The 25,572-nt window shown below is 33.5% G+C and overlaps 5 protein-coding genes across 10 annotated transcripts in view; 3 read left to right on the top strand and 2 right to left on the bottom strand.

The window, feature by feature from the left end:
- LOC118739670 overlaps nucleotides 1-25,572 on the top strand; it is a 339,105-nt gene that overhangs the window by 101,856 nt on the left and 211,677 nt on the right. The window lies entirely within an intron of this gene.
- The window catches only part of LOC118739680 (short transmembrane mitochondrial protein 1-like), a 397,003-nt gene that overhangs the window by 189,169 nt on the left and 182,262 nt on the right, over nucleotides 1-25,572 (bottom strand). The window lies entirely within an intron of this gene.
- The window catches only part of LOC118739672 (ER membrane protein complex subunit 4-like), a 394,927-nt gene that overhangs the window by 189,666 nt on the left and 179,689 nt on the right, over nucleotides 1-25,572 (top strand). The gene's annotated exons all lie outside the window — the stretch shown is intronic.
- Nucleotides 2,381-6,125, top strand: LOC118739682. The gene is made up of 4 exons (XM_036471158.1): nucleotides 2,381-2,790; nucleotides 2,866-3,348; nucleotides 3,827-4,028; nucleotides 5,699-6,125. Exons 1-4 carry the CDS (start codon nucleotides 2,594-2,596, stop codon nucleotides 5,972-5,974), a joined length of 1,158 nt encoding a protein of 385 aa, XP_036327051.1. The 5' UTR covers nucleotides 2,381-2,593; the 3' UTR covers nucleotides 5,975-6,125.
- LOC118739671 overlaps nucleotides 6,310-25,572 on the bottom strand; it is a 29,539-nt gene continuing 10,276 nt past the window's right edge. For 3 of the 5 annotated variants that reach the window (XM_036471141.1, XM_036471142.1, XM_036471145.1), the window contains exons 4-6: nucleotides 17,291-17,394; nucleotides 15,633-15,722; nucleotides 15,248-15,555 (exon numbers count right to left, since the gene is read on the bottom strand). In XM_036471141.1, coding sequence (XP_036327034.1) covers nucleotides 15,377-15,555; nucleotides 15,633-15,722; nucleotides 17,291-17,394 — 373 coding nt within the window. In that variant the 3' untranslated portion in view covers nucleotides 15,248-15,376. Of the gene's footprint in view, nucleotides 6,462-7,258; nucleotides 7,450-15,247; nucleotides 15,556-15,632; nucleotides 15,723-17,290; nucleotides 17,395-25,572 lie in introns of those variants that run through there. The other 2 variants (XM_036471144.1, XM_036471143.1) reach the window with 2 other exon arrangements.

The raw sequence follows: 25,572 nt of genomic DNA, 5'->3' as shown, positions 1-25,572 counted from the left end.
TTTTTTTTTTTTGTTTAACTGCGAATGTCGAAGAAGATGGTATGATGAACGTTATGATCTTCAAATGACAACAGCACAGTCAAACTCATAAAAAGTACCATTGCGCTGGCCTTAACATATTGCACAATGGCAAAGAAAACTTTCTCCATAGTTGAAAGTTGACTTAATTCGCATTTATCACCTTGATAGCCTATTTCCACCAAAAGCTTAACTGGTGCTAGAAAAGTGGGGAACACTAGATTACTAACATACCCTAAACTTTTCGGATTAACTTGGCCCAGACTTGAGATTTTGGAAAACCCTATAAGAAGAGAAAGCCTCGACCAATTATTATTCTCTTGGGTAATATGCTTCGGTCTTCCAATACGTTCCTGCTTTGACAGCCATGCTGCGCTTGGGGCATTGGCCAGCCCTCTAACTACTTCTAAGCCAGTTCGGGAATGCAAGTCTCGACTAGATTATGTTGCTTTACCTGGGTGCCAGGTCACTTGGGAGTACCTCAGACTAGATATGGGCACGGGCCGGGCTCCTGCGTAAGCCCGCGGGTACGGGCCGGAATATTTGCTGTCAGCACGAACTCGTGCGTGCATGGGCGTTCAGTAAAATTTCATAAAAGCACGAATAAGCACGAAAAAGCCCGTTGCTAATACTACAAATTTAGATAATCTTTTGTTTTTTTTTTACAAAAAAAATATTGTACATACTAAAACTCTTTTGATAAGAGAAAAGCAAAAAACGAAATATTTGGAAACCGATAGAAAAAACAAGATACTTAATAGTTTTGTTTACATATCTGTACATAAAATACCTTCCACTTTTTCTACTTCTTAGAAAATATATTATAAAAATCGTTGATGTAAAAAATTGATTCGCTTAAGTAAATATACATACATAAACACATAATTAAAAATATTTACATATGTATGTATACATACAATAAAAGTTGGCTCTTTATTTCCGGGCCGGGCCTCACTAAAACTCTTAACGTGCGGGCTCGTGCGTGTTTTTAAAAGTTGATTTTGCACTCGTGTCGGGCCGGGCCTGAAAATTTAGGCCCGTGCCCATCTCTACCTCAGACCACGCTTTTCTCGGTCGGCAAACAAGTATAGCACTCCCACCTTCGGCCATCGAAGCCACCATCAGAAAATCGGTGAAATCGGGCAATGACTGGGGGGCATCGACGGGCTGGAGGTGGGCAAAACTCATATTGACTTCAACCTCTGAGGGTCCCAGTTGTTTGCTCACTGCAGTAATACATATACATATGTAGCAAATAAGGGTAATATTTATACTTACAATAAACCGACATCGGAAGATGTATTGGAAATCTGTGGCAAAAATGTGCAGATATTTGATTGACAAATACTATTCCTCTAGAACAACCCTCTCTCACTAAATTTCCACATCAAAGTCTTCATAAATTCCAGAAATCCAAACTGGAATCTATATGAAACACGAGGCGTTCTTGAACAAATAAGTATTCTCCAATCAGTAGGTTGAAAGGGCAACAAAAGCTTTACCTTCAAAACGATCCTAGTTTATCAACGATTCCGTTTGCCTTCGATGCCCTGATGGAAATCTAAAGCACCACGTTGAAATAAGGGCATTGGCATTGAGTGAAAATAAGTCAAAGATATATATTAACTGGCGCATTAGTCTAACTGTGAACAATTTTGCAGGATGTACACATTTCAACCATTTCAATGAAATAAGGAAAATAAATATAGTCAGGAGATATTCTTGGAAGTAATTGAGGGTGCATTGAAAGAAATCTATAACTGGGTCAAACAGGTGCGGCATTAAAATAAATAGATGTTGCCGAGTCTGAAATCTATGACGGCCCAAAGTATAAGCGCTAGATGTTTATTTTTCCTTATCCTGAGTTTCGCTCGAATTCACACGAAAATTTTTATTCCGCCCATATTAAATACATAGAAACAAAAAGTGAAAAGTGAGCTCGACTCGATGTAAATCCAGACACAAACAGACTTTATAGCTCTCAAAGAATTACAAGATTTTGCTTTAACTTTCCTCTAAACTAAGAATTTTAAAAGTGTCTCTCAGCTATGCTGCCTTACTATACTTTTTCCAAGATACTTAATGGGCCGTATGAAAAATTGCTTTTTCTTAAAATTTCAGACCTCTTACTTGATTTGTTCAAACAAAATTGAAGTCAAAGTTATGAAATTTCACCAAAGCAATTACTTATTTTTATTCATCTGGCTCAATATGTATAGGCTTTGACACCCTTTTTTATTTACTCCAACATATGACAGCGTACCTGTCTTTGTCTTATGAAAAGTGATTTTTGATAATTTTTTGAAAATTCACATCAAAACTGAAACTGAACTGAAATAATTCAGTCAGTCACTCAGTCAGTAATAGCCCTCGTACCACTAGGACATTAGTTCGTGTGCAAGTAGACGATTTACATCAACATTTCGGCCAATAATACATATAGGAACTGCAACACGAACAACAAACAGGACAACAACGAGATTTCACTATAATTATCAGGAAAAAAATTGCAAATAAAATTGTAAAAGGCCAGGAGATTTCAACTAGCCATAGCCACGTAGCAAGCATACATATAATGTCCTTTGAAGCAAACCTTTATCGGCAATTTAATTTACCTTGGGAGCAAGCATCCGAAGCAGAAAAACAAGAAGCTCAAGAGCTACCTTCAACATCAAAACAACGCTTGCCAACAGCAGAGCCTTTTGAACTATCACCTCAGGTACCGCGCCCCAGCTACCCTCGCTTACTTCCAGAAAAACAAGAAGCTCATGAGCTACCTTCGACATCAAAACAACGTTTGACAACACCGGAGCCTATTGAGCTATCCCCTCGGGTAGCACACACCAGCTATCCTCTCTCACTTCCAGGGAAACAAAGCCAGAACAGCTGCAGCAGTCAAACACTTTTCCCTGCACCAATACTGCAATCCAGCGAGCCAGTAGCACCCGGTACAGCCAATCACACATCCAGCAAACGCACACAGCCAGCCAATCAACCCGCACCCAATACGTTCGCCTACAATCTCGTTCAACAAATTGTCCAAACGGTAGGTGAACTTGAAAATACGCTGTTGGAAGATCAGCAGAGCGATTTCAATTTGCGTTTGGCTTACGAACGCCAAACAGAAAAACTAAAGAATATGTGCCAGTCCTTGGATAATGAAAAAGCGCGTAATGTACGACTGATGGAGTTAATTCGTGGTGTTGAGCTATCTACTTCGACGGAAGATGATGAACCGGATTATTCGCTTTCACGATGTGGTGCTACGGAACGTTGGTCACGGGCATCAGACGTATATGAATCGATAAGCCCGCTGTTGTTGCAACAGAGGTAAATGTCGTTAAAGTCACACGAAGAGCACTAAAGATTATTCAAAACAGTAAACAGTCAGTAATTGAGCGCATTCTTCTAACTATAATAAAGTAGTCATATAGTTCAGATGCCATATCTTAGAGTAGATATAGCGCGGCCCTAAGTGTTTCGCAGAATTTAACAAGTTATCTGAAAGTATAATAGCTCTAAATCCATCGCTAATATTTTGCAGTATATCCCAATTTGGTGGAGAGTGACACTTATTACACATACGAATGAATTCTTATAGTTTTGAATTGGTATAGTTTGGTGTAATTGAAACATTATTGTTTGCTGTATGAACGGCAATGCAAAACTAACTTCCATGAGACCCAATGCGTTTGCCCCTGATTGTCCTTTACATTATACGGCGCAGAAGCTCAGCCAAATTAGTGGCAAACAGCTAGACTTCAATTATACTACATTGTTTTTGATGCGGCTCTTTAATACTTTTCAGATATGATGAACTCTGCAATTCATACAAACAATGCCGGCGCCAACTTATAAAAAAGGAAAAGCTTCTCAAATTAAGTCGTTGTGAAACCGAGACTGCAAAAGCGCGTTACGACAATCTACTCGATGAATATCAAATTGAACAAAAACGTTTTGAACATGTGTGCTTAATGTATCTACAATTGCAAGCAAAGAAGAATTTTGAGGTAAAAAACAACATAGATATATACATACATATGTATGTAGGTCTACATATATAGTTCGACCTTATTCAAAAACAGTGGCCTTTTAAATGTTTGGACCTTAAATTTTCTCATCTACCACGAACTAGGATCCTCTCTTTACTTCTTTGGTGCTCTGTCTTTGGTTTTTTAAGTGTTGTTCAAGTTCAATATAGTTAAGTTTAACTAAAGATTTAACTATACTTTAAAATAGATAAATTAACAGCCCTAAGTCGATACCTATCGACCTATCGCGGCAGCCAGTTCGAAAACGCCCTACCTCAGAAAACTTCTCAAGAACGCCCCACTTCAGAATTTCAATCCAAAACGTCCTATTTCAGAATTTGGTTGAAAAACGTCCTATCTCAGAATTTGGTTGAAGAATGCCCTATTTCAGCTGCCGATTCAGAAGCGTCCCATCTCAGCACATTTTCAATGTATTTTCAGCTGAGATAGGGCGTTTTTCAACCGGATTCTGTGATAGCGCATTTTTCAATCAAATTCTGAAGGAGGGTGTTCTTGAAAAGTTCTCTGAGACCGGGCGTTTTCGAACTGGCTGCCGAGATATGTATGTCGATCTTCCAGTCAGGTGACGAAATGTTTCTTACTTCACATCAATAAAAAAAAATAATTATAGAAACTATTCTGTAAATTATTTTAAAAACTAGTATGTTCTTTTACTTATCCAAAGAGGTATAATACCTAAATTAAAAAAGTAACTTAAATTAAAAAAGTAAACGTTCCGACATAGTTTTCCCTATTCCTTATGCAAAATGTCATTACTTTCCTTAAATTAGTTTTTACGACGCTAGTTCTTAGATACTGCATCATTTCGTCAGCCGCGTCAAGCATCTTTTGTTTTAGGACATTATCGATCGGAGTCGTCTCGTTGTATAATAATAATAATAGATTGGATTGGAGCTTCTCCTCCGACTTGTGGAGTGCGCCTTGATGTTGTCACACAAAGCGGAGGGACCTACAGTTTTACGCCGACTCCGAACGGCGATTGTATTTTTATGAGAAGCTGTTTTTCATGGCAGAAATACACTCGGAGGTTTGCCATTGCCTGCCGAGGGACGACCGCTGTTAGGAAAAAACCTTTTTCTATATTTTTTGGGATGTTGCTTTGACCAGGGCTTGAACCCAGGCCGTCTCGTTGTATACGTTATATAATATACATATGTATATTTGTCATTATTTACAGGGTGATTAAAAAATTTAATGGAAAATCTAATTCTTTAGCCATAAATAAATTCCTTTTAAACGCTGTATTTTATTTAAGACTCCAACTAATGTTATGCTGTAGCAGTTATTTTAAAGTTCGAATAGGACTTACGTACCATTCTGGATTTTGAACGAAAATGACTTATGACCTTTCTATAGTAAGGTACCAGTATACATACATACATAAATGAATGTCTATATTTGCTATCATAAGGCCCCTATAGGGTTTCCTTAGAATAGGCAGTGAGGCCAAGGTCTCCGTCGATCTTTCTTTTGGGTAACCTTTTACATCGACAAAAAAATGTGTGGGTCTCAAATAGCGCAGCGCCATTTATGCCGAAGTAATACATATGTTACATAGTGTAGTTAAACCACATGCTATATCTCTTAATGAAACAAATTTGTATAATCAATTCCTCAATCCATCCCAGCTCCAACGCCTACGTGACGCTCTTAACAGCGCAATCGAGTGTATAGTGAGTGCAGAGAAACTAATCGATTGCTTGGATGAAGAGACGATTACATTGTATATGAATCGAAATATTGCCAACTTATGTGACGAGAATGATTTTTACAACGACCACAACACCGACACTAAGGAAACCGACCATATTGCAGCATTTAAACAAAATTTCGAGTTATTTATGAAGTCTTTGCGTCTCTGCCAGAGGGCTAAAAAAGTAGCAGAAACCAATGCAAATCAATGAATGGCCACCATCGGAGGTGCAGTATTGGCAATAGGATTCATCATTACATATTTGAGTGTATGTGTAAATAAATATATAATTAGATAAATATTTCAACAGAGATTTTATAGAGGAAAAAAAATATATATTTTATATGAATATACTAACATTTATACGGCGGGTATATTGCAACATTTTTTGCCAACAATTACAAATATTTTCATTTTGCGAGCGAAGTTTTTTTTTTCGATGAAGAGATAAATATGCATTATGTATATATTTTTATATGTGTATGTACATATGTAAGTAAATACTTGCAATAAAAAATTTCCCGAAAAAATAAAACGAGTTTTAAGTATTTTCTTAATAAGTTGATTTTTTTATTTGTTTTCATTCAATTAGCATTTTCCTTTGCACTAGTATTCGTCGCTTCAGTTACATTCTTAGTTAGTTTTCCTTTGCGTAACAGCTGAGCTTACAATTTCTTAGGATTTTTGCTGAAATTATTCTATTTTCGATTTGCAATTTTTTTATAATAGTATACTTTCGCACATACGTATTTATATATGTAAATGTGTACATTAGAGTGCATCACGCTCCATACAAAAAAAAAGGGTATTATTTTTCCATCGGAATTGTACAATTTATTTTATTTTAATGCTTATGTCACAATATTTCGGAAAAATATTAAGATTTGTGTTAGCTGGATTCATTCGAAAATACCTCCAAATATATATTTTTGTTTTGTATCATCTGAGGTGATTTTAGAAAAAAATATTTTTGAAAACTTATTTTATTTATAAAAATCTCGATCTTTGGAGGTCTTTTCAAATCGCCCTAGCTCACGTAAATCTTAATATTTATCTGAAATGTTTTGGCGCAAGTCTTTAAATATAATAAATTTTAAAATTTCAGTAGAAAAACCGCGACCTTTTTTTGTGAAACACCCTAGTCTAAACATATTTTTGCACATACAAATAGTTACATATATCGCACGCGGTCTTCAAAAGTGACACAACTCAAAACTTAGCATTTTTGAAATTATTACCTAAAAATTTACACTGAGCCTTTATTAACCTTTCAGCAAAAGCTGCAATAAATTTTTGTTATAATTTGTTGAAAATACCTAAGGTAAAGTCCCACTTGCCCATATGCTACGAAATAGTTTAGAATAGTAATTTTGAGTTGTGTCACTTTTGAGGATCGTGTGCGATATGCATTCATAAGTAAAATTGGTTCCTTCCTTGCACTGGTTTTTCTTTAGTTTACGTAAATATGTGTGTAAATGTTTTATAACTTTTTTAATTTATATACATACATAGGTACTCAATGAAGCCAAAATAAGTATTTACGTATGTATTGGAAGCATTTTTTGTTCTATTTGAACTACTTTCTCATAAGCTAGTTTGTGGGAAGCGATAATAAAATTTACCTTTTTCCGTGGATATGTAGTATGTAAGTAGAAAAAATGTTGCGTTGGAGTGTTATTCAGTCAACTTCAGAAAGGGAATAAAAAATAGCAAAATATTTATGGATTTATTAGTTAAACTGTGGTCTCAAAACTATAAAAAAAAAACATTTTGCGTGAAAGTATTTTTTTATATTTTGTCACTAACTTTCATTTAAGCTACCAAAAAAATATTTTTGTCTTATGTAATTATGCGACTGATATTTAGCTGCCTAAAATTTCTGGATGAACATAACACTACCATTTTTGAACTTTGGTATATAAATTTACCTTACGAAATTAATTAATTGTTACTCTGCACAACTACAATTAACCAATTGTTAACTGTAGTGGTAACAATTAATAATTAATTAATTAATTGTTAATGGTCCTTACAATTAAAATTTGCCCAACACTGTTATTTGGCTATAAAAATGTTGATTCGGTTTCTAACTAGGAAACTATAAACTTATAAGAAGCAAGTATTTAGCTTCTTCGATGCCCACAAGCAACGATACAAGCTTCTTTCTTAAAAAAAAAAATATGTGCCTATTCAAATGAATAGGTGCGTATGCATTCAGCTCTGAGATAGTTACCTACAGTGAAAGCTCTCATAAGCGGACACCGATGGTTGCTTACTTTTTGTCCGTCTATAGGTTATGTCCGCTTATGTGAATTTTATAGAAAATAAAATTCGAATTCAAATTTAAAAAATATAAATTGCGGTTTTCTAAATTGAAATAATATTTATTCTTCAATAGACAAAAACAGAATGAATGGAAAGTAAATTCAAATTTGTGGTCTTTTCTTTTCTACCGACAAATCTCATTGCCCGCTTCGCTCAAGCAGCAATATACGCAAGGATTAACATTAGACTGAAAAATAAATAAAATTTACCACTTACTTATTAGAGCTTCGCGCCCGCTTATGGGAGATGTTTTTTTTTTCAAAACCAGACATGTTTGAGTGTTCGCGTCCGTTTATAGAAAAGTCCGTGTATGAGAGCTTTCACTGTATAGTATGATGGATATTAACCGAATCAAGGCTTTCGAAGCACTAAGGGGAGGTTTGAAAACATATGTTTACTCGCAGATGTGAGAATTTAGAAAGCTTATCTTTAACTGAAATTTAATCAGCTTTCTTATGAGAAAGAAAATATTTTTGTCCTAGACGGTATCAGAGTTTTTCGTTTGCTTGCCAAATAAAAAAGTAGTAATATTCTTATTCAGCTGTATATGAGTCTATCTCGCTGCAAGCATTCTCTTTTCCGTAATTCGAATTTTATAATAAATAATATTTTATCTTGTTTTCCGCGTCGATACTGCATAATATGTAATATTTGCACATACTTATGTATGTATGTATGTGAATTATCTACTATTTGTTCCACTTTTGTAAGTACGCAGTTTATCTGCTTCGTAGTTATATAAGAAAAATCACGAAATATTGCAGTCATTTACGAGTATAAATTCATTGCATCAACATTTACATATGTATATATTTTTGTTCCGCCATATTATTTTCATGGTACATACATTTATCCTGCATTTCAAGTTTTAAATGTAGATATTTACATGCATCCTTTATTTTGAACTCATTTAATCAAAACACACATTCAAAATTTTATTTAATCTACACACATTAATTAGTTTAATTGGGACTAATTTTCCATTATGTATTTGTTTTACGGTAATTTCATTACAGTTTGCATATTAAAATAAATTATTACAACAGCGTATAAATTATAAATTTGCTATTTGGGAAAATCATTTAAACGCGTAAATGTCTTGTAACCATGTAAACCTCGTAAACTTACTTAATTTTGTGTGAAAAATCGGTATATTTACGAGGTTTACGCGGTTATGAGGCATTTGCGCGTTTCCATGAATACCCTTATTATTTTAGAAGAGTTAATTAATTTTATGTGTTCATATTTACAATTGTAAAGGGAAAGCAGCTGTGGGTCTTCAGTTCGTTAATAGCACAAAATTTTAAAAGTCATTAACGTTAACGAGTTGCGGCAACTCACTTCGTTAATGTGAAAGAATTTTCATGAATGTATGCTTCTAGTAACTATAGTCGTAATTTTATTTTACACAGTTTTAGCATAATAGTCAATGCAACTTTTATAAAAACAACTGTACACGCTCAACTCATTGGCTGTTCATTCACTTTTCTTTTTGTTACAGTTACTTAAAATGCATTTTTTTTATTTAATATTCCACATATTGCTATAAGCTTAATAATATTTTATATTTGTATTTTAACTTTTATTTCTGCTTTTGTTTTTTGTTTTGTTTTCGTTTGTTCATATTTAGTACGGCACGCCGTTCAACAATGGCCAACGATATTATTATTGTCTTTTCGAACAAGCGCAAAGCTTGGTAATTCAACAATTAAGGCAAGTCCATTTTAGTTACTTTTTGGTGCAGTTGACTTCACAATAACAGCGCTGTTAACATACATATTTTGCTTATAAACCACGGTTCTTTAATGTATTTCATAAAATTCTAATTTCATTTGTGTGTTCATTATTGAAATCATTTCAACAATAAAATATTTGTTATTTATAAAACGTAATCTATGAGGGAACTTTGTAAACATACATCGAATTAACTACTAACTCAATTTTCTTATACATATTTTGACTTTTTCGTGTACGAATTTTGTGATGTATGTATTCACATGGTGCATCCATTTTGATTTACTCATTTGCATAACCATTTTATTCAAATATACTTAGGGAGTTTTTCAACAGAAAATGTTCTGTTTTTTATTACGTACTTATGCCTGTATAGGGCGCATTCATATAAGGTGGTGTTACTAGAACAGCTGATTTGATATTTTTGTCTCTGCAATAGTACAGTAATACAGAAAATTCTATTCTATTTTCTCTAATTTTACCACCTTAAAGTACCAAAAATCAATAACAAAGTACACGGGATTTTTACTTATATGCGCTTGCTACCATCTTATATGAATGCGGCTTGCTTATGTACGTAAATATAGTGCTTGTCATAACCATATGAAACCCACATATTGACAAGTATTGACTAATAATATATGTAGTTCATTCTGTAACAAAAACCATATACATAAATCCAAATTTCTAACTTCATACAAAAATTAAAAAAAATCAACAACGTATCATAAAAATTGCACACTTTATTCAGGATTTTTTTTTTTTTGGTATACAGTTATATAGCCCATTCAATTATACGTTTTATTTTAGGCAATTTTACTAATTAATCCCTTTGCACAAAAAATTTTGTAAATGCCAGAAACTTTTTGTTATTTGAATGCCTAATAGAAATTCGGCACTAATGTTCCTGTGGATGGTTATAGTAAGGACGTATTCAGAGCAAAAAAAAAAAATCCCTAAATTTGATAAATAAAACTAGGAACTAGGAACTAGTAACAGCGGCATATATGTCAGCTTATAAGTTTAGTTGCGATTAACGAGAATGCACTGCATTTATTGCTAAGTGTGTTAAATATAATCAGCATATTTACATGCTCTTAACTCAATGTTTATGAAAATAGCACTGCTTCTCAAAATATCCTTGCGTCTACGTCCTGATAACTGTCAATTACTATAATTTTTTTTTATAGCAAATAGACCCTCTAGCGGTGCTGAAGAAAAACAAATAAAGAGTGGCTGCTAAAATTTTATTCGTCACACTCAAACTGTGCGCGGCTACAGTGTCTGCAAAACTGTTCTACACCTTGGCGTAAATTTTTTGCTACTGATTTCAAGTTGGTTAAAAAACGTGGCCCATAAGTCATAGGCGTAAGTTAAAACTAATTTTTGTTAAATTAAGGTTTTAAGCTTAGAATCGAATTAAAATTGTGTCAATCATAGACATCTTAGAAACAGCTTTTTGTTAAATGAAGAGAACAGAGAAAAAATTTACTCGGCAATATAAAGAAATATTTTATTAGTTCACCCTGTGTCCGCTGCAGGATTGCTCATTTAGCACGCTGCGAAGTCGTGGGTTCGATTCCACAGTCAGGAAACATTTTTTTTACGTCTTTTTTTTTGTTCAAATATTATTTAAATTTTTTTTTGTAAATATAGTTATTTTGACTTTTTAATTAAAATTAAACTCCAAAGAATTTGATTAACTTTGTATAATTGTGTGAAATACCATAAATAAATAAAATAAAATCTAATAAAATAAAGTAATAGTTATATTAAAAAATGGAAAAATCAAAAATAAAATAAAATGCATTTTAAGTTGACTATGAAAGAGTTAAAATGGTGATTACTATAAAAAACAATTTTTATCGTTAAAACCTTTTTCTAACTTCTCTATGACTACGGGCCATTGAATCTAGAGTTTGAACATTTTTTAAATAATTTTACACTATGTTACAAATAAGGCAGATGGTGTTATTGTGCATTTTCATGTGTTGTATAATTGTTTAGGTTTTATTTTTTATTTTGTCTGCTTAAAATCATAATTTAACACAATGGGTTTTCTCTTTATCGACGAAATGGCATGTGGAAACAGACTTGATGACTTTTTTTTTGTCATTAAATGTTTTTGTCATTTAATGACCAGTGGTAATCCGGCATTAGAAAATATCAGTCAATGGAAGTTTGATTTTACGATTTTTGTATGAAGCATTTACATATAATTTACTAAAAGACAGTCATAGCTCAAAAAACTAAAATTTTCAGGAGACGCACATCAATTTTTCAATTTGCCCACCAACACGAGGAACACGAGATGATTATTGCCTTCTTACGCGGAAACTACACAATCGTACTTTATATGTGACCTGGTCTACGAAAAGGGAGCTTACGTGCGAAAACTAGTTTTCTGTGAAAAAGCTGTTAAAAGTAAGCAACTCGTTTCGTCAGTTTCTCATTATCTCGTTAATTGTTCTCCGCGCCGGACGTCCAGTAAGTGTTGTTGTTGGTCCAGTAAGTGTTGTTGTTGGTCCAGTAAGTGTTGTTGTTGGTCGGAATATTATTATAGTTCATCGTGTAAGTTGCTAGTGTGGAACATTTAAAAAAGTAACACTGAAGAAGTGACGTTTACTGTTTCTGTTGATTATCGTCTTCGCATTTCGCATGAAATGAAACATGAGTGTTGATGAGGAGTTCAGTGCCGTATACGGACAATATTTCCATGAAAAGGATGATGAATGATGATGTTGGTAAAGGACCTAACTGTGTTGTGAGCATCCTGCATTATCACCTGCAAACCTACTATAAAGACATTGAAACACTCGTTCTTTTCTGTGACAATTGTGTTGGGCAGAATAAGAATAACACTGTACTATCATATCTGCAATGGTGTTTGGCTCGGGGTCATAACAAAACTATTTTATTCAATTTTCTACTTACCGGGCACAGTAAGTTCGCGCCTGATCGTTACTTCGGTATTTTCAAAAGTAAGTATGCCGTCAGTAACATCGACACGTATGCAGATTTACTGCAGTGTGTCGAGGCATCATCACCTGGGGGTTATAATAAAGCTGTATCGGCTGAAAAAGTCGTCTGGTATGAATGGGACAGCTATTTTAAACCACTGTACAAGTCACTTGTTGGAATAACGCAATTCCTTAATTTCATAATCTCTACAGATTGTGTAAAAACAAGGAAATTCGCAGACAGTGAAGAAGTGCAGTCCTTTAAGCTTCTGTTAAAACCTATCGATCCTGAAATGCCGAAAGTTATACAACAGCCGGTTTATCTTTGGAACGTCAGTGGTACATCTATCACAATCTTCGCAGCTTAGTTTTGGATATATCTAAAGTAGATATTGTGGCTCCATTGCCGAAAGATTTGCCATCGAAGAAACGGAAGGCAAAAACTAGTGAAGATGTTCTCAAACCAGACGAGGAACCAGGTCCATCTTCCTCAGGATCAACACGTAAAAAGATCTCAAGGAAAACGACAACAAAGAAAAATACATAAACTACTCAGCATTATTATTTTTGGCCCATAATACGTTTTTCTAGTGTATAATCATGTCTTTATAGCTTGTAATTCAATGTATTTTGTTCATTACCAATAAATTATATTTCATCGTATTTTTACTCTTCTTTCCCTACATTTTTAGTACACTTCTAAGCAAGTTAGGATTTTCTGCTTTTCACCACGTGAAAAAGCATCTCATCTTCCATCCGAATCAACCAAAAAGTGAAAATTGATTTTTTGACACCTAAGCCCCCTTCCCGTAGACCAGGTCACATATAACAAATAATTCTGCATCATTTGCTCAAATATTTCGTTTTGGAGTTATAACAGTCTTTTAGTAAATAAGCGATAGGTACCTATTTTACTGCTTTGTACACATGTACATATGTATGTATTTATGTACATAATTTATCTTACAGTCAAGTTAATTGTTGGTATTATTTTGCTCAATGCAATTGGGAAAACTCGAAACATTCTGTTAGATAAGTTTGTTCTTGATTCTCATATGCACATATCGCTCATTTAGTTCGATACTGTCATAACTCACAAAAACAAATCGTTACAGCTATGAAATTTTTACACACCGTAGAGGAACAGGAAGCTGTCACAGTTCTGCATACTTAACTCGATTTTGTATTATTTTGGATTATGGCACTATTGAAGAAAATGAGCGATATGTACATACAGTCACTCACAGAAGTATTCGTAAATTATTTTTTTCACAATATTCAAATTGTTTTCCATAATAAATATTTTTCGTTAATTTTTATTTAAAATATAGCTCATTCTATAGCAAAAACCAAATAATTCATTCTTGCAAACTTTATAGAAAATCATAAAAATGAATCAAACTTAAAAAAAATTTCATCAAAATTTTAAACTTTTTATTCAGAATTTTTAGAAAAATTTACGGTATGCAGTTTTGTAGCCCATTCAATTTTAGTATAATAAAATGCAAGCTTCAAGTAGCTAAAAATTACCGCTGATTTTTTAGAAGTTTTCTTGTCGAGGGTTTTGCGCATTTGTTTCCATATAAGGCATGAACAAAATCTACTTTTATATGGAAGAAAATGCCCAACAAAAAAAATCTAAAAAATCAGATTTTGATGACAATTTTTTTAATTTTGATTCATTTTTATAAATTTTGTACAAAGTCTGCAAGAATAATTTATTTGGTTTTTGTTATAGAATGAGCTATATTTTAAATGAAAGTTAACGAAAAAGATTTGTGATGGTAAGCATTTTGAATATTGTGAAAATACTAAATTACGAATACTTTTGTGAGTGACTGTATGTATGTATTTATGTGCTTACAAATACACATTCATATGAAAAACATTGGAGATTTCGTAGGTATTGTAGATTATTGATAGAAATGTGCCTAGTTATCTTTGGATTTTAATTGCTTGTCTATTTTGTTAGCTGCTTTATGCATATACATACATATATGTATGTTCATTAATATTTATCTAAATGTATGCATGTACATTTACATTTATATATACAATATTTGTGAGCACGTAAAATGTTCGTTATTGCTTAATTGCAATTTTCTTTGCTTTCGTGAAATTGAAAATTAAAAAATTAACATACATAGTTTGTTATGTAAACTTGATTACTTTAGAACTGTAACAACTAACTTTATAATTTAAGAGGCATAATTTTTTGTATGCTAAACATAAAACCTTAACTATGTAAATACTAGCTATTTTTTGTTACGTATGCCATTGTATGTATTTACACATGTTTCGTTTGTATGTACATATGTATGTATGTTAATTACGCTGCATTTCGGCGACTAACAGGCTAAATGTTTTTACAATTTTCCTAATGTGAATGCTTTAAATTTTTAGTTTGGTCACTTTTTGGTAGTAGTAAATATTTCTTAATTTTTTTTTTTCTTTTTTGTATTTTGTTCGTTTTTGTTTATCGCAATTGCTCTTCGTTGCACGTGCTTGGTCTCACAATATTTGGCCACATACATGCATACACACACACGCACGCCCGCACACACACACGCACATACATTTTAGTTGGTCACACTTCACGTGCTCTTTACATCACAGAGGCGATCATACCACCAGGTCACTAAGTCGAATGGCTTGAAATCGCTCAACACTGGGCTGGGCGGTTCGATGCAGTAAATCGATGCGGTCGGTTGTGGTGAAGTACACACCGATGAGGCAGCGGATGATGTTGAGGTGGATGCGATGGATGAGCCGGCTATATATTGGCAATATCAATTTAATGATGAGTTAATTATTAAAATTTTCAAATTACAAATTCAAATTTACACTAACCAGAGTTGTTGTTGGAGTCCGCCGGTTGAGCATGCCCATTGCCATCAAACGCTGAATCGTAGGGATTATGCGCCACAATGACATTCCAAGCTGTTGATGATCAGAGATATTCATTATTTTTATGCAAGTTATGTTAATTATAATATTGAAATGCATATGTATGAATGTTTATAACTTAACTTGTAAAAAACGAATTTTGTTATTGCTTTATTTAAGAATTTTAACCCCATTTTCTTGAGCAGAATAAAAAATATGTACATGGCAAATAATTTTAAAATACTTAAGAACATAACGCTATCTTGAACTAACTACTTTAGTAACTCCCGGTAGTGCAGAGAGAGCCGATGGTGACTAGCGCCTAAGACATTGCCTGGTAAAAGTAATCGCTGAAATGCACGGCAAGTAGTCGATCGGTTATCGACGGAGTTTACTTGGTAGATACGGATTCATCAGTCAAGCGCAAAACTCTGCGAATTGTGGATGGCTCATAGTAGGCTATATTTTCATAAAATTAGAAAAATTTTTTAAGCAAAGAAAAGTAGCCAAACCTCGCTAAAATATCTTTTCTTTCTTTACATTCTCTCCACCGTTCGCCACCGTATACTCATACATTTTTCTTATCAATTTGTCAAAATAAACTATTAAATTAGAGAATAGGTAGACTTAACTTGAAACTTAGCAAGAACGACCAAAAATTAAAAAAAAAAAAAATCCCATGAAATAATGTTCTTATTTTATTATTTTCCCAATTTATTGTCTAAGACAATGATCTTGTAATATGATACTTGAGTACATATGTACATCCATAAATAACTACATACATACATATCTCTCAAGTGGCTTTGCTTTTTTATTATATCTACAGTGGCGGATTTAAATATTTGCCGCCCCTAGGCAATTCATAACTTGCCGCCCTTTTTTCACGAAAAAAAAATATATATATATATATCAAATATGATTGTTATTGGCAGTGCTTTATCACAATATAGTTCGTTAATAATGAAATACATAACGGAATTAACAAATTCGACATCAGCATGGACCTCGCACAAGACAAACACAAGACCATACACAGATACACTGCCTAATTTGACATACGACGGAAGCTGACCTTCAGATTATTCACGTTATGATACACTTATGAAAAACTGGTGGGCTTGGAATCAAGAATTTTCTCGAAAATGCACGCTCGTTTTTCGGCAGTGTTGTCAAGTGTGGTAACCTTTTAGATGATTCTCGTTCTCGGGGCAGCGTGTCGGCTGTTTCTTTGCGTCACGCGCAGGCGCGCCGTCAGGTTTCTAAGCCGCGTGAATGAAAGTTAAATGGAAATTTCAACGACTGCTATACTAAGGAAAAATTCGCAGCGTAATTCTAATTTTGAATTGTATTGAATGAGATGAATCATTAATAATATTTTACAGACACAAACACAATTTCAAGTGCAGCTGAATCCAAATAAATTTTTTTCTTTTAATTTAGCTGTCTTAAATTTCGCCGCCCCTTAATTCTGCCGCCCTAGGCTTCAGCCTATGTTGCCTGTACGATAAATCCGCCACTGTATATCTACATATGTATGTATGTATATATTATTGTCCCGCACTTAAATGCACTTAGTCTTATTTCTGTCTTCCTCATTCATCTTTTTTTTTTATACTTACAGTCATTGATGTATTGTACAATTTCCTCATGTTGCGGTGTTAATGAAACTTCTTCTATTTGTCGTCCATTGGAAGCAGATTTTTTGAAGACAGGACGTGGGGCACTGTAAAAAATCGAAACAAAAAATGCAATTATAATTTCTGTATATCAGATATTTACAAATGGAATCGTTTGGAATGTAGGATATATCGATAGCTTAGGGGAAAACAATATTTTTATCAAAAATTAAATTTTAATGCAGAAAACAAAGAAATTTAAAAGTACATCTTTTCCAAAAAGATTCAACAACATTTTTTTTGTTTCTAAAATTTGCATCGCACAACCTACTAAGTAAAAACACTGTCAACTGATTGTCCAAAAATATCTACAGCTGAGTCACCTGATTTGTGGCATTTCCGCCATTTACATACATATCATTACATTAATAGAGAAAGGCCCTAATTTTTTAATGGAAAACCATGGAAATTTATTCCATAAAGAATAGGAAAAAGTGCAGCCCCGAAAACGGATCGCGAAAGTATTCGAAAATGGAATCGGTAAACGGACAAAAATCCGAACTTCATCCACAAGGGTACAGAACAATAAAGACAGTGGGACATTTTTGGTTTTCTAAGCTTCGTTTTGTTACGTATGCGTGAAATTCTATAGCTAGAAATTTTATTCCAGCATTAAACTTGTATTTCTTAAAACTAATTTGTTTTTTTTTGTGTTAGTTTAATTTACTTGTTGTGGTATTACTGATAAGAAACCACTTGTTTGGAATATTTCTCAATGTCTATTGTTTTCTGTACTCGCCTTAATTATAATTATTGCTAATAAACTTTCCCTTGAATAATCTTATTGATTTTTTTTACTTTTATTTGCTTTTTTATGTAGTATTTATGCACAGTACTCCAATAAGCCCTTTTTTACTTTTTACTTTGTCTTAAAAAAAAAACTGCTTTTTCATCGTTGCATAAATTCTTGATTGGCAGCCGAGTTTTACTTGTTCTGCCTCATTTTATACTCTATGAATTGCTTACTCTAATTTGCATTACTTGTGCACGCTAATAAAGGGTGTCACAAGATTTTAGTTAAATAGAAAACACATTTTTTAATGATTTTTTTTTACATAAAGTACCTACATAAGATAAGGCAATGTCTGGAATAGCATATCGGCCAAATGAGCCCGACGGCTTTGAAGACACTTACGCGCAACAAGTTAATCATCATAGCCACCACAATTAAGGTTATTTATTTAATAGTACACTAGTACACTGTGTGCGGATTTTGAGCTGGCGCCTTTATTGGACCATACTTTTTTGAGAATGAGGAAAATTTTGACCAACAACACAATTCGACGATTTCCGATGCTCCAGTAAAGCCGTAGCTCAATTTTGCCCAATGGGCTATACAATTTATATTTAAATGAGAAACAATTAAAAAAAACAAACCTGTGTCTGTTTATTTCAAGTCTTGCGTAAATTTTGAAGCACCTTTTATGATGCCATAATTAAACTTTATGTAAACATGCATGTATGTACATTAGACCGGGTCGTCCGCCATAAGTTTGTATTTCTTTGGTTCGCAAGCTTTTTTCCCGAGGTCGATTACTTTCAGGATATCCGAATAATTTCCTACACTTGACGCGAAACATGAAACACTGCATGTATGTATGTACACCTAAGATATCTCTTCTAATTTTTTTCGAATTTCTACTAAAATGTTCTAAATAATTAAATTAGTAATTATGCTTCAGATTGGAATTCGGAACATTGAACAACTCAATTATTCACATGTTTGGATAAAGCCAACACATGTTTGATTAAACCAACTCAAAGTGATCAATATTTAAAACAAGCCTTCACAGTTTAATGGCAGATAAGTACGTATTATGAGCTCACAATTACTCGATTGCCGAAGAATATTTATTTGCAAAGAAAATTTGACAGTAACGTGAAAGTCTTTTTAATGAAAACGCACACTCAAAATTTATTTTCAACGCGCTTCATGTCTCTGATAACCCCTATATTGAATTAAAATTGTTTGGTCCTAAAGTCGATGCGGTTCGGTTTAGGGCTTTGAACCACTTAGAAACGCTTGTACAGGTACCAGAACCGGTTAATAAGAATCTGTGAGCCGAGGTTCGGTTCGGTTCGGTTCGAATGATACATCTTTTTTTTCTAGAGGTCAGCACGATCATCAACTCAAACTAAAACTCTTATCATTCGATTATTGTACATTTACAAAGCAGTAGCAAATAAAATTCAATAATAGAAAAGGACAAAAAAAAAACAGAACAGAAAAATTTTTTAGAGTGTTCTTTCCACTTGGATTCGGCTTTTCCAAAATAAAAACGATTCGGTTCAAAACCGGTTTGCAGCCCTGGTAAAATACATGTGCCCAATTGTTTGTAATTTTTTGGTGAGGCACCCTTATGTAAATCTATGTAAACGTGCCGATAATATCGAGCCTACTTTACAGAAAGATTACAGCCGAGTATATACTAAAAATTATCTTGAATTTTTAATGACAAAACTGAGGTTTATCTAGGTGCGACTATTATGGAAAACGATCAGTTACGAGATTTGATGAGGTTGTTGGCTCAACCTTTGACTTTTTAGTCAATATGCTATGTTGGTTATGCCTCTAAAAAGTACACATCGCTAGTTTAGAATGAAAAGTTGCTAAGTCCACTTTTTAAGAAAATTCATATTTCGTTTATACACAAGGCAAGGAAAATTTGACTAAGCAAAAAGAAGCACCGAAAATCCGATAAAGTCAAAATAGTGCGAAATCCTTTAATAAAGAAGAAGATAAAGATCGAATCCTCTGATTCGTATGAAGTTTTGCTTTTCTTTGAATAGGAAAAATTGTTTAAAAGTTTTGCGAAATACTTGAAGAAAATGTCTATAAGAAGTTTTTTCCAGTCCTGGAAAACTTTTAAAGTGGGACTTAGCAAGTTTTCACTGTAAGCTAGCGATATGTACATATGCATTTATAATAAAATTAGAAATAGTCACGCTAACAACAAATGTTATGATCAATGATTTAATTACTTTATTATTGCTTTGCAAGTAAAATTAAATGACTATGAGTTTTGCAAGTTAGCACCTTAGTGACGTACCCCGCTCCGCTAAAACCCTAGCAACGCGAGAAGTGAAGTCATGTTCAAGAATTTGTATTGGAAGTTGAGTCACTTTTTATGCATGAGGCCCACTGTCACGGGAGATAAATCAAAGCAATATCAACCGAGAGTATTTGAAATCAGTAGCAGTATTAAAATTTGAAAAGTCATGGCATGAAGAGGCATTTTTTCACAAAAAACTGTACTGTTCAGGATTTTAACGTTATCAAAAATTTGCCTACGATTTATAACTTTTTTGCTCTGATAATTTTATAGTTCGCGTTTTGCAGCATTTAGTAAAATATTGTATGTACATTAGGGTATCTCAGAAAATAATGAGGGAATTTTTTTCTGAGAAATTCGATACGCCTTACGTCAAATTTTTTTTTTTACATAAATAATATAGGTTAAGGGCTAACTATAATATGAATATACGGGATCAGCTGTTTGTCCTCGTACGTATGTATGTACATATGTAACACATGCAGTGTTGCCGCATTGGTTTTTTTACCGAAATTGGTATTTTTTTTCTTTATTTATCTTCTTCTTCTTTTTTGGCGCTGTAACCGCCTATGCGATTTTGGCCGAGCTCAGCAAAGCACGCCAGTCGTTTCTCCTCTGTGCCAACTGACGCCAATTGAAAACGCCAAGTGAAGCCAAGTCCTTCTCCACCTGATCTTTCCATCGCAGTGGGGGCGTCCCTCTTCCTCTGCTACCACCAGCGGGTTCCGAGTTGAATACTTTCAGAGCTGGAGCGTCGGTGTCCATTCGAACGACACTCACTCATGTAAGTAAAATATAGCCACCTAAAAGTCTACACTACGTTGCTTATGCATTTGACAGACTTTTCGTTCATTTTCTGACAGTCAGTTACGGCAGCTTATTCATATTATAGTTAGCTTGGCAGGAAACGTACTCGGACCACAGGCAGAGGGCTGTCAGCTTAGTGGATTTAATGGAACCAGTATGAGTTTAACCTCTTACAATATCCAGACCATAATTGCTCCAGAAGCTCGCGGATTTCTCGATGCAGCTCAAGCTCCTCGTCTGCAATGGCAGTTGGTTTAACTCCGATGACGGCATTCACGTGGCGAGAATTGGTAAAAGTGGTGGTTGTCTTTCGGTGAATGTTGCTTAAGGCCTTACTGTACAGGGTTTGGTTTAGTAGCTGAGCGATATAATTTTGGAAAGAATACGAAGAACTACTATAAAATACTCAAAATAAGTCGTTTCAAGTCACCGCAAACTAAAAACGTAGATTTATTGCGATTAAGCTTCACTTTTATGTGTGGTAGCTTCGGTATAACTTCGTAGCTAAAATTTCAAGCCAGTACGGGTTATCGTCATCCTACAGTAATAAAACTTGATATGTAATAACGCCATACCAGAAACTTACAGTTCACCCGGCGGTCCTTACCACTGTTCCGTCAAATATCCCTTACTTTAACATAGGCGCAGCCGCCTTATGGAAGTAGGAATTTAGAATGTACATTTGGTGTCAGACATACATACTTCTGAGCCGATTTACCAAGTAAGGTACGTAGAATGTAGAGCAGTCGCTCGGAGTAGTTCGGCGATCGGAAATAACTTCGGCGACACGTTATTTGCAACTTACATACAACGAAAGGCGTCATCGGAGGTGTTCATTTTGTGCTTTAGATACTAATAGATGACATTGGTCCTGATGACAATTCTAGCAAGAAAATATGGATTACCTCGTAAGGTGCTTACCTATTTCTTATCGAATTTCTCGAAAGAATTTTTCTGGGGCACCCTAACGTATTTTGATCTATGTATGTATATATATATATACACAAGGTTTGTAGAGATTTGTAAACCACTGATCCGTCGCAGATAACGTATAGGCCGAGAAAGCGATTGATTACATTACGTGCATACATGTAAGTACATACATACATATGTATGTATTTACATACATACAATTGTATAAGGTAATAATGAACTGCTACTAATAGACGAAAAATATGCATGATAGCCCCGAAATTGACCTCTGTCAAGAAACAGAAAGCTTTTTGAAGCGACAAGCAAATACATACATATGTATGTAAAACAGCAATGCCAATTCATACAAGACCAAAATATGTTGAACTATACCTAGATTTAATTATTCTAATATGTACATATGTATGTAAGTGCAGTTAATAAACCAATATTTCTTGTATTTTGGGAACTCTTTATTTATACAATTGAGCATTTATTTTAGAGTGGTACCATGTTCCAAATTACGGACAGAGACGACAAAATCGCTACAGGCTACGTTGTGATCAACGTTTTTCGAAAGCATCAGCTCTTTCATTGCCATCAAAAACCGCTTCTCCCAGTGCCCACCAAAGTGCGACCCTTCACTTGAAATAAGGCGCACACTAATGTAGATACATATATGTATATATATATATATATAGATCATACAATATGTTTATGTTAATGTCCAGATGTTTCTCTATTTACTGAATCCGGTTAAGTGCACCTCTTTTAAGTGTACAATTTCATTGAAATTCTTTAATTAAACTTCATTGTAGATTTTTCTCGTTAGAATGTTTTTCTAAGCAACGGAGTTGAAACATATTTACATAGGTTTAGGCACCTTAAAGCTGAGGTATCTTATATATGTATATTTAAGTAAATTTGTTTCGGATACTTTTGTTATCTACTGCGCCGTTTTTGTTTAAACATTTCAAATTTGCTTTACGATAATATAAATCAAACAAAAACACTTGTTTCGACAAAATAATCTTATAGATATAACTGATATCAGCACAGCAAAAAATCAACGTAGCCTGCAGGAAAATCTGTTAATTTCAATACATTCAATAATTTTATCCTTAGGTATTCAAGATTGCAGTATTTTGATATTTTATACATTAGAGCCTTGGAGCTTCCTAAATGGTATGGATTTTTTTGATTCGGCTCATTTACACCAGTCCATATATCACATTTCGGAAATAGATTTGAATAGATTTTCTTGGAATATCCGCAATGGATAAACAATTTTCTTGATATCTGTAATTTTGAAACCATTGGATCGCGCGTTTTCTTTACGATCTTCATTTGACCTGTCTAGTTCGAGGCTTTGAATTCAATTTTGTTTAAAGTGCTCACTTTGACACTATAGTGTCCAAAATCAACAACAAAATATATGTCATAGCTCTAGTACAATGTATTATCTATTTAATTGGTCTTTACGAATAATTTGATACTAGTATCGCCCAGTGGTCGGAATTCGACCACATCACTTTTTGTTTTAGTTGTAACGTTGTTTAAGCCCACCAGCACCTCTTGTTTGTCTACGTCACTAATATTATGGAGTGATATACTTTCTGTTAGATAATTTTATAATTCATAGGAACAGAAGGGAGACTTAAATTTGTATGGGGATTCGATTGCATATTAATATACTATAAGTTGACATGCTGCTTCTCTAACAATTTTCGGGTTGAACTTGTACCAATCAGGATTGTAAATAAGTTTTTTTTTTGAATATTTTGCACAACTACGCCAACTCCTCTTCCATTTGATATGAGTTTCAAAAGTTTACCATAAAAATCATGTTAGCGTATTAATACCTATATAAGATCTAGATAGTAGATGGTGAAACCAAAGCACGCATTCATAGGCTTATACGAAAATTTATATTTCTCTTGATGTTAGTAACGCTTATTTTGAATTTGAAGCAAATCGAGCCATAAATGAAGTTTTTGCGAATAACTCGACTCCTGCGCCACCTACCGGAAAAACAAATGCAAAAAAATGCGCACCTCCTCTTTGAAACACCTTTCAAACAAAACAACAATCATTCAAATCGGTTGAGAAACATAGGAGTAGTAGGGAGGAATAGATTTGTATGGGATGTCGTTAGCGTATTAATATATAGATAAAGACTAACTCATGCCCGGCAACTAACTTACAAATTTCGGATAGGCTGCACAAAATGGGAAAGAGGTCCTTAAAACATATAAAATATTTTCAGTTATTATTTCTAAGTAGAATGTAGAATTTTAGATCATAGATTCAGATTTCCTACTGGCAACATTTTATGTACATACCCAACAAGCATTTCAGTAAACGTTTTTAAAAATAACTTAAATTAAGTTTGCTATAATAAGCGTTAAATAAGAATTTTTAATATTAAGCTTATTAAAAGTTTTTTCAAACAAACCTTTAATAAGTTTTGAGAGCGAATGTTTATAAATAACTTAAACTTATAAATGAAATGTAAATGCCAACGACATGAAGTAGTAAATATAAAATTTTTTCAATCGTAAGTGACGTGTTTACGTTTTTTAGAATATATTATTAAAAGAAAAAATTAAATAAAACCAATGCGGTAAAACAAGAAAATCCAATCCAGGACCCGCTGCGCTAATCGGTGGAGCATTCGAGTCTTCAAATGATGAGTTCCCCTTATCCTTTCTTAGTTTAACATTCAATTAAAAATGTATTAAATTTTTTTCAGAAAAGTTCATCAATGAGAATGGCGGCGATGAAGCGGAATATATAGCTGCATCGATGTCGCTTTTCCAATTTGCCAATAACCGCAAGTAATTGAAAGCACGCAACAAGATGTAATAATTAACTTTTTTATGCTTAATTTGTATGTGTTATTGTGAATTTGTATGCTAAAATGTCTATTCCCTATTTATATTTTCGCGACTGTAGATGAGTCCGCCGAAAATTCGCATTTCTTTTAGTTTCTAGATGTTAAGCAATCTATGTATGAGTTTTTAATGAAATATCTTTAAATAAAGGGTTATAAAAATGTTAATAAAAAGCTTTCTTTTGAAAATTTTTAGTAAGTTTATATTGATACGCTTATATAAAACTTTTTTTGAACCTTTATTATAAGTTTACACTTTTACGCTTATAAAAAGCTTTCTTTTGAACATTTATTACAAGTTTATATTTCTACGCTTATAACCAATGTTCCTTTTCGATTATATTACGCTTACTTTCAAGCGTTTTATAAACAAAACATCAACGTTTTGTAAGCTTAATGTTTATAATTGAAAGCTTAAAAAAAACTTTCTTTAAGTTTATTTTGCTTGTTGGGTATGTATGTACATACTGGTATGTTTATATGCATATGTATAGGCATGTATGTAGGTATTTGTAGGGTTGTTTTATGACCTGTTATATCGTATGTACATGTGTATGTGT

This window comes from Rhagoletis pomonella, unplaced genomic scaffold (assembly GCF_013731165.1).
Source record: "Rhagoletis pomonella isolate Grant_MI unplaced genomic scaffold, Rhpom_1.0 Rhpom_scaffold_00005, whole genome shotgun sequence".
Taxonomy (NCBI): domain Eukaryota; kingdom Metazoa; phylum Arthropoda; class Insecta; order Diptera; family Tephritidae; genus Rhagoletis; species Rhagoletis pomonella.
The sequence above is the reverse complement of the archived record's forward strand: the minus strand, read 5'-3'. Positions and strand labels throughout refer to the sequence as shown.

Bases quoted from the DNA above. Each gene is read 5' to 3' on its own strand.
- LOC118739682 (XM_036471158.1), top strand. From the start codon at position 2,594: ATGTCCTTTGAAGCAAACCTTTATCGGCAATTTAATTTACCTTGGGAG. The intron at 2,791-2,865 runs GCTACCTTCGAC...AGCACACACCAG, and splicing joins GAAAAACAAGAAGCTCATGA to CTATCCTCTCTCACTTCCAG. The intron at 3,349-3,826 runs GTAAATGTCGTT...AATACTTTTCAG, and splicing joins CCGCTGTTGTTGCAACAGAG to ATATGATGAACTCTGCAATT.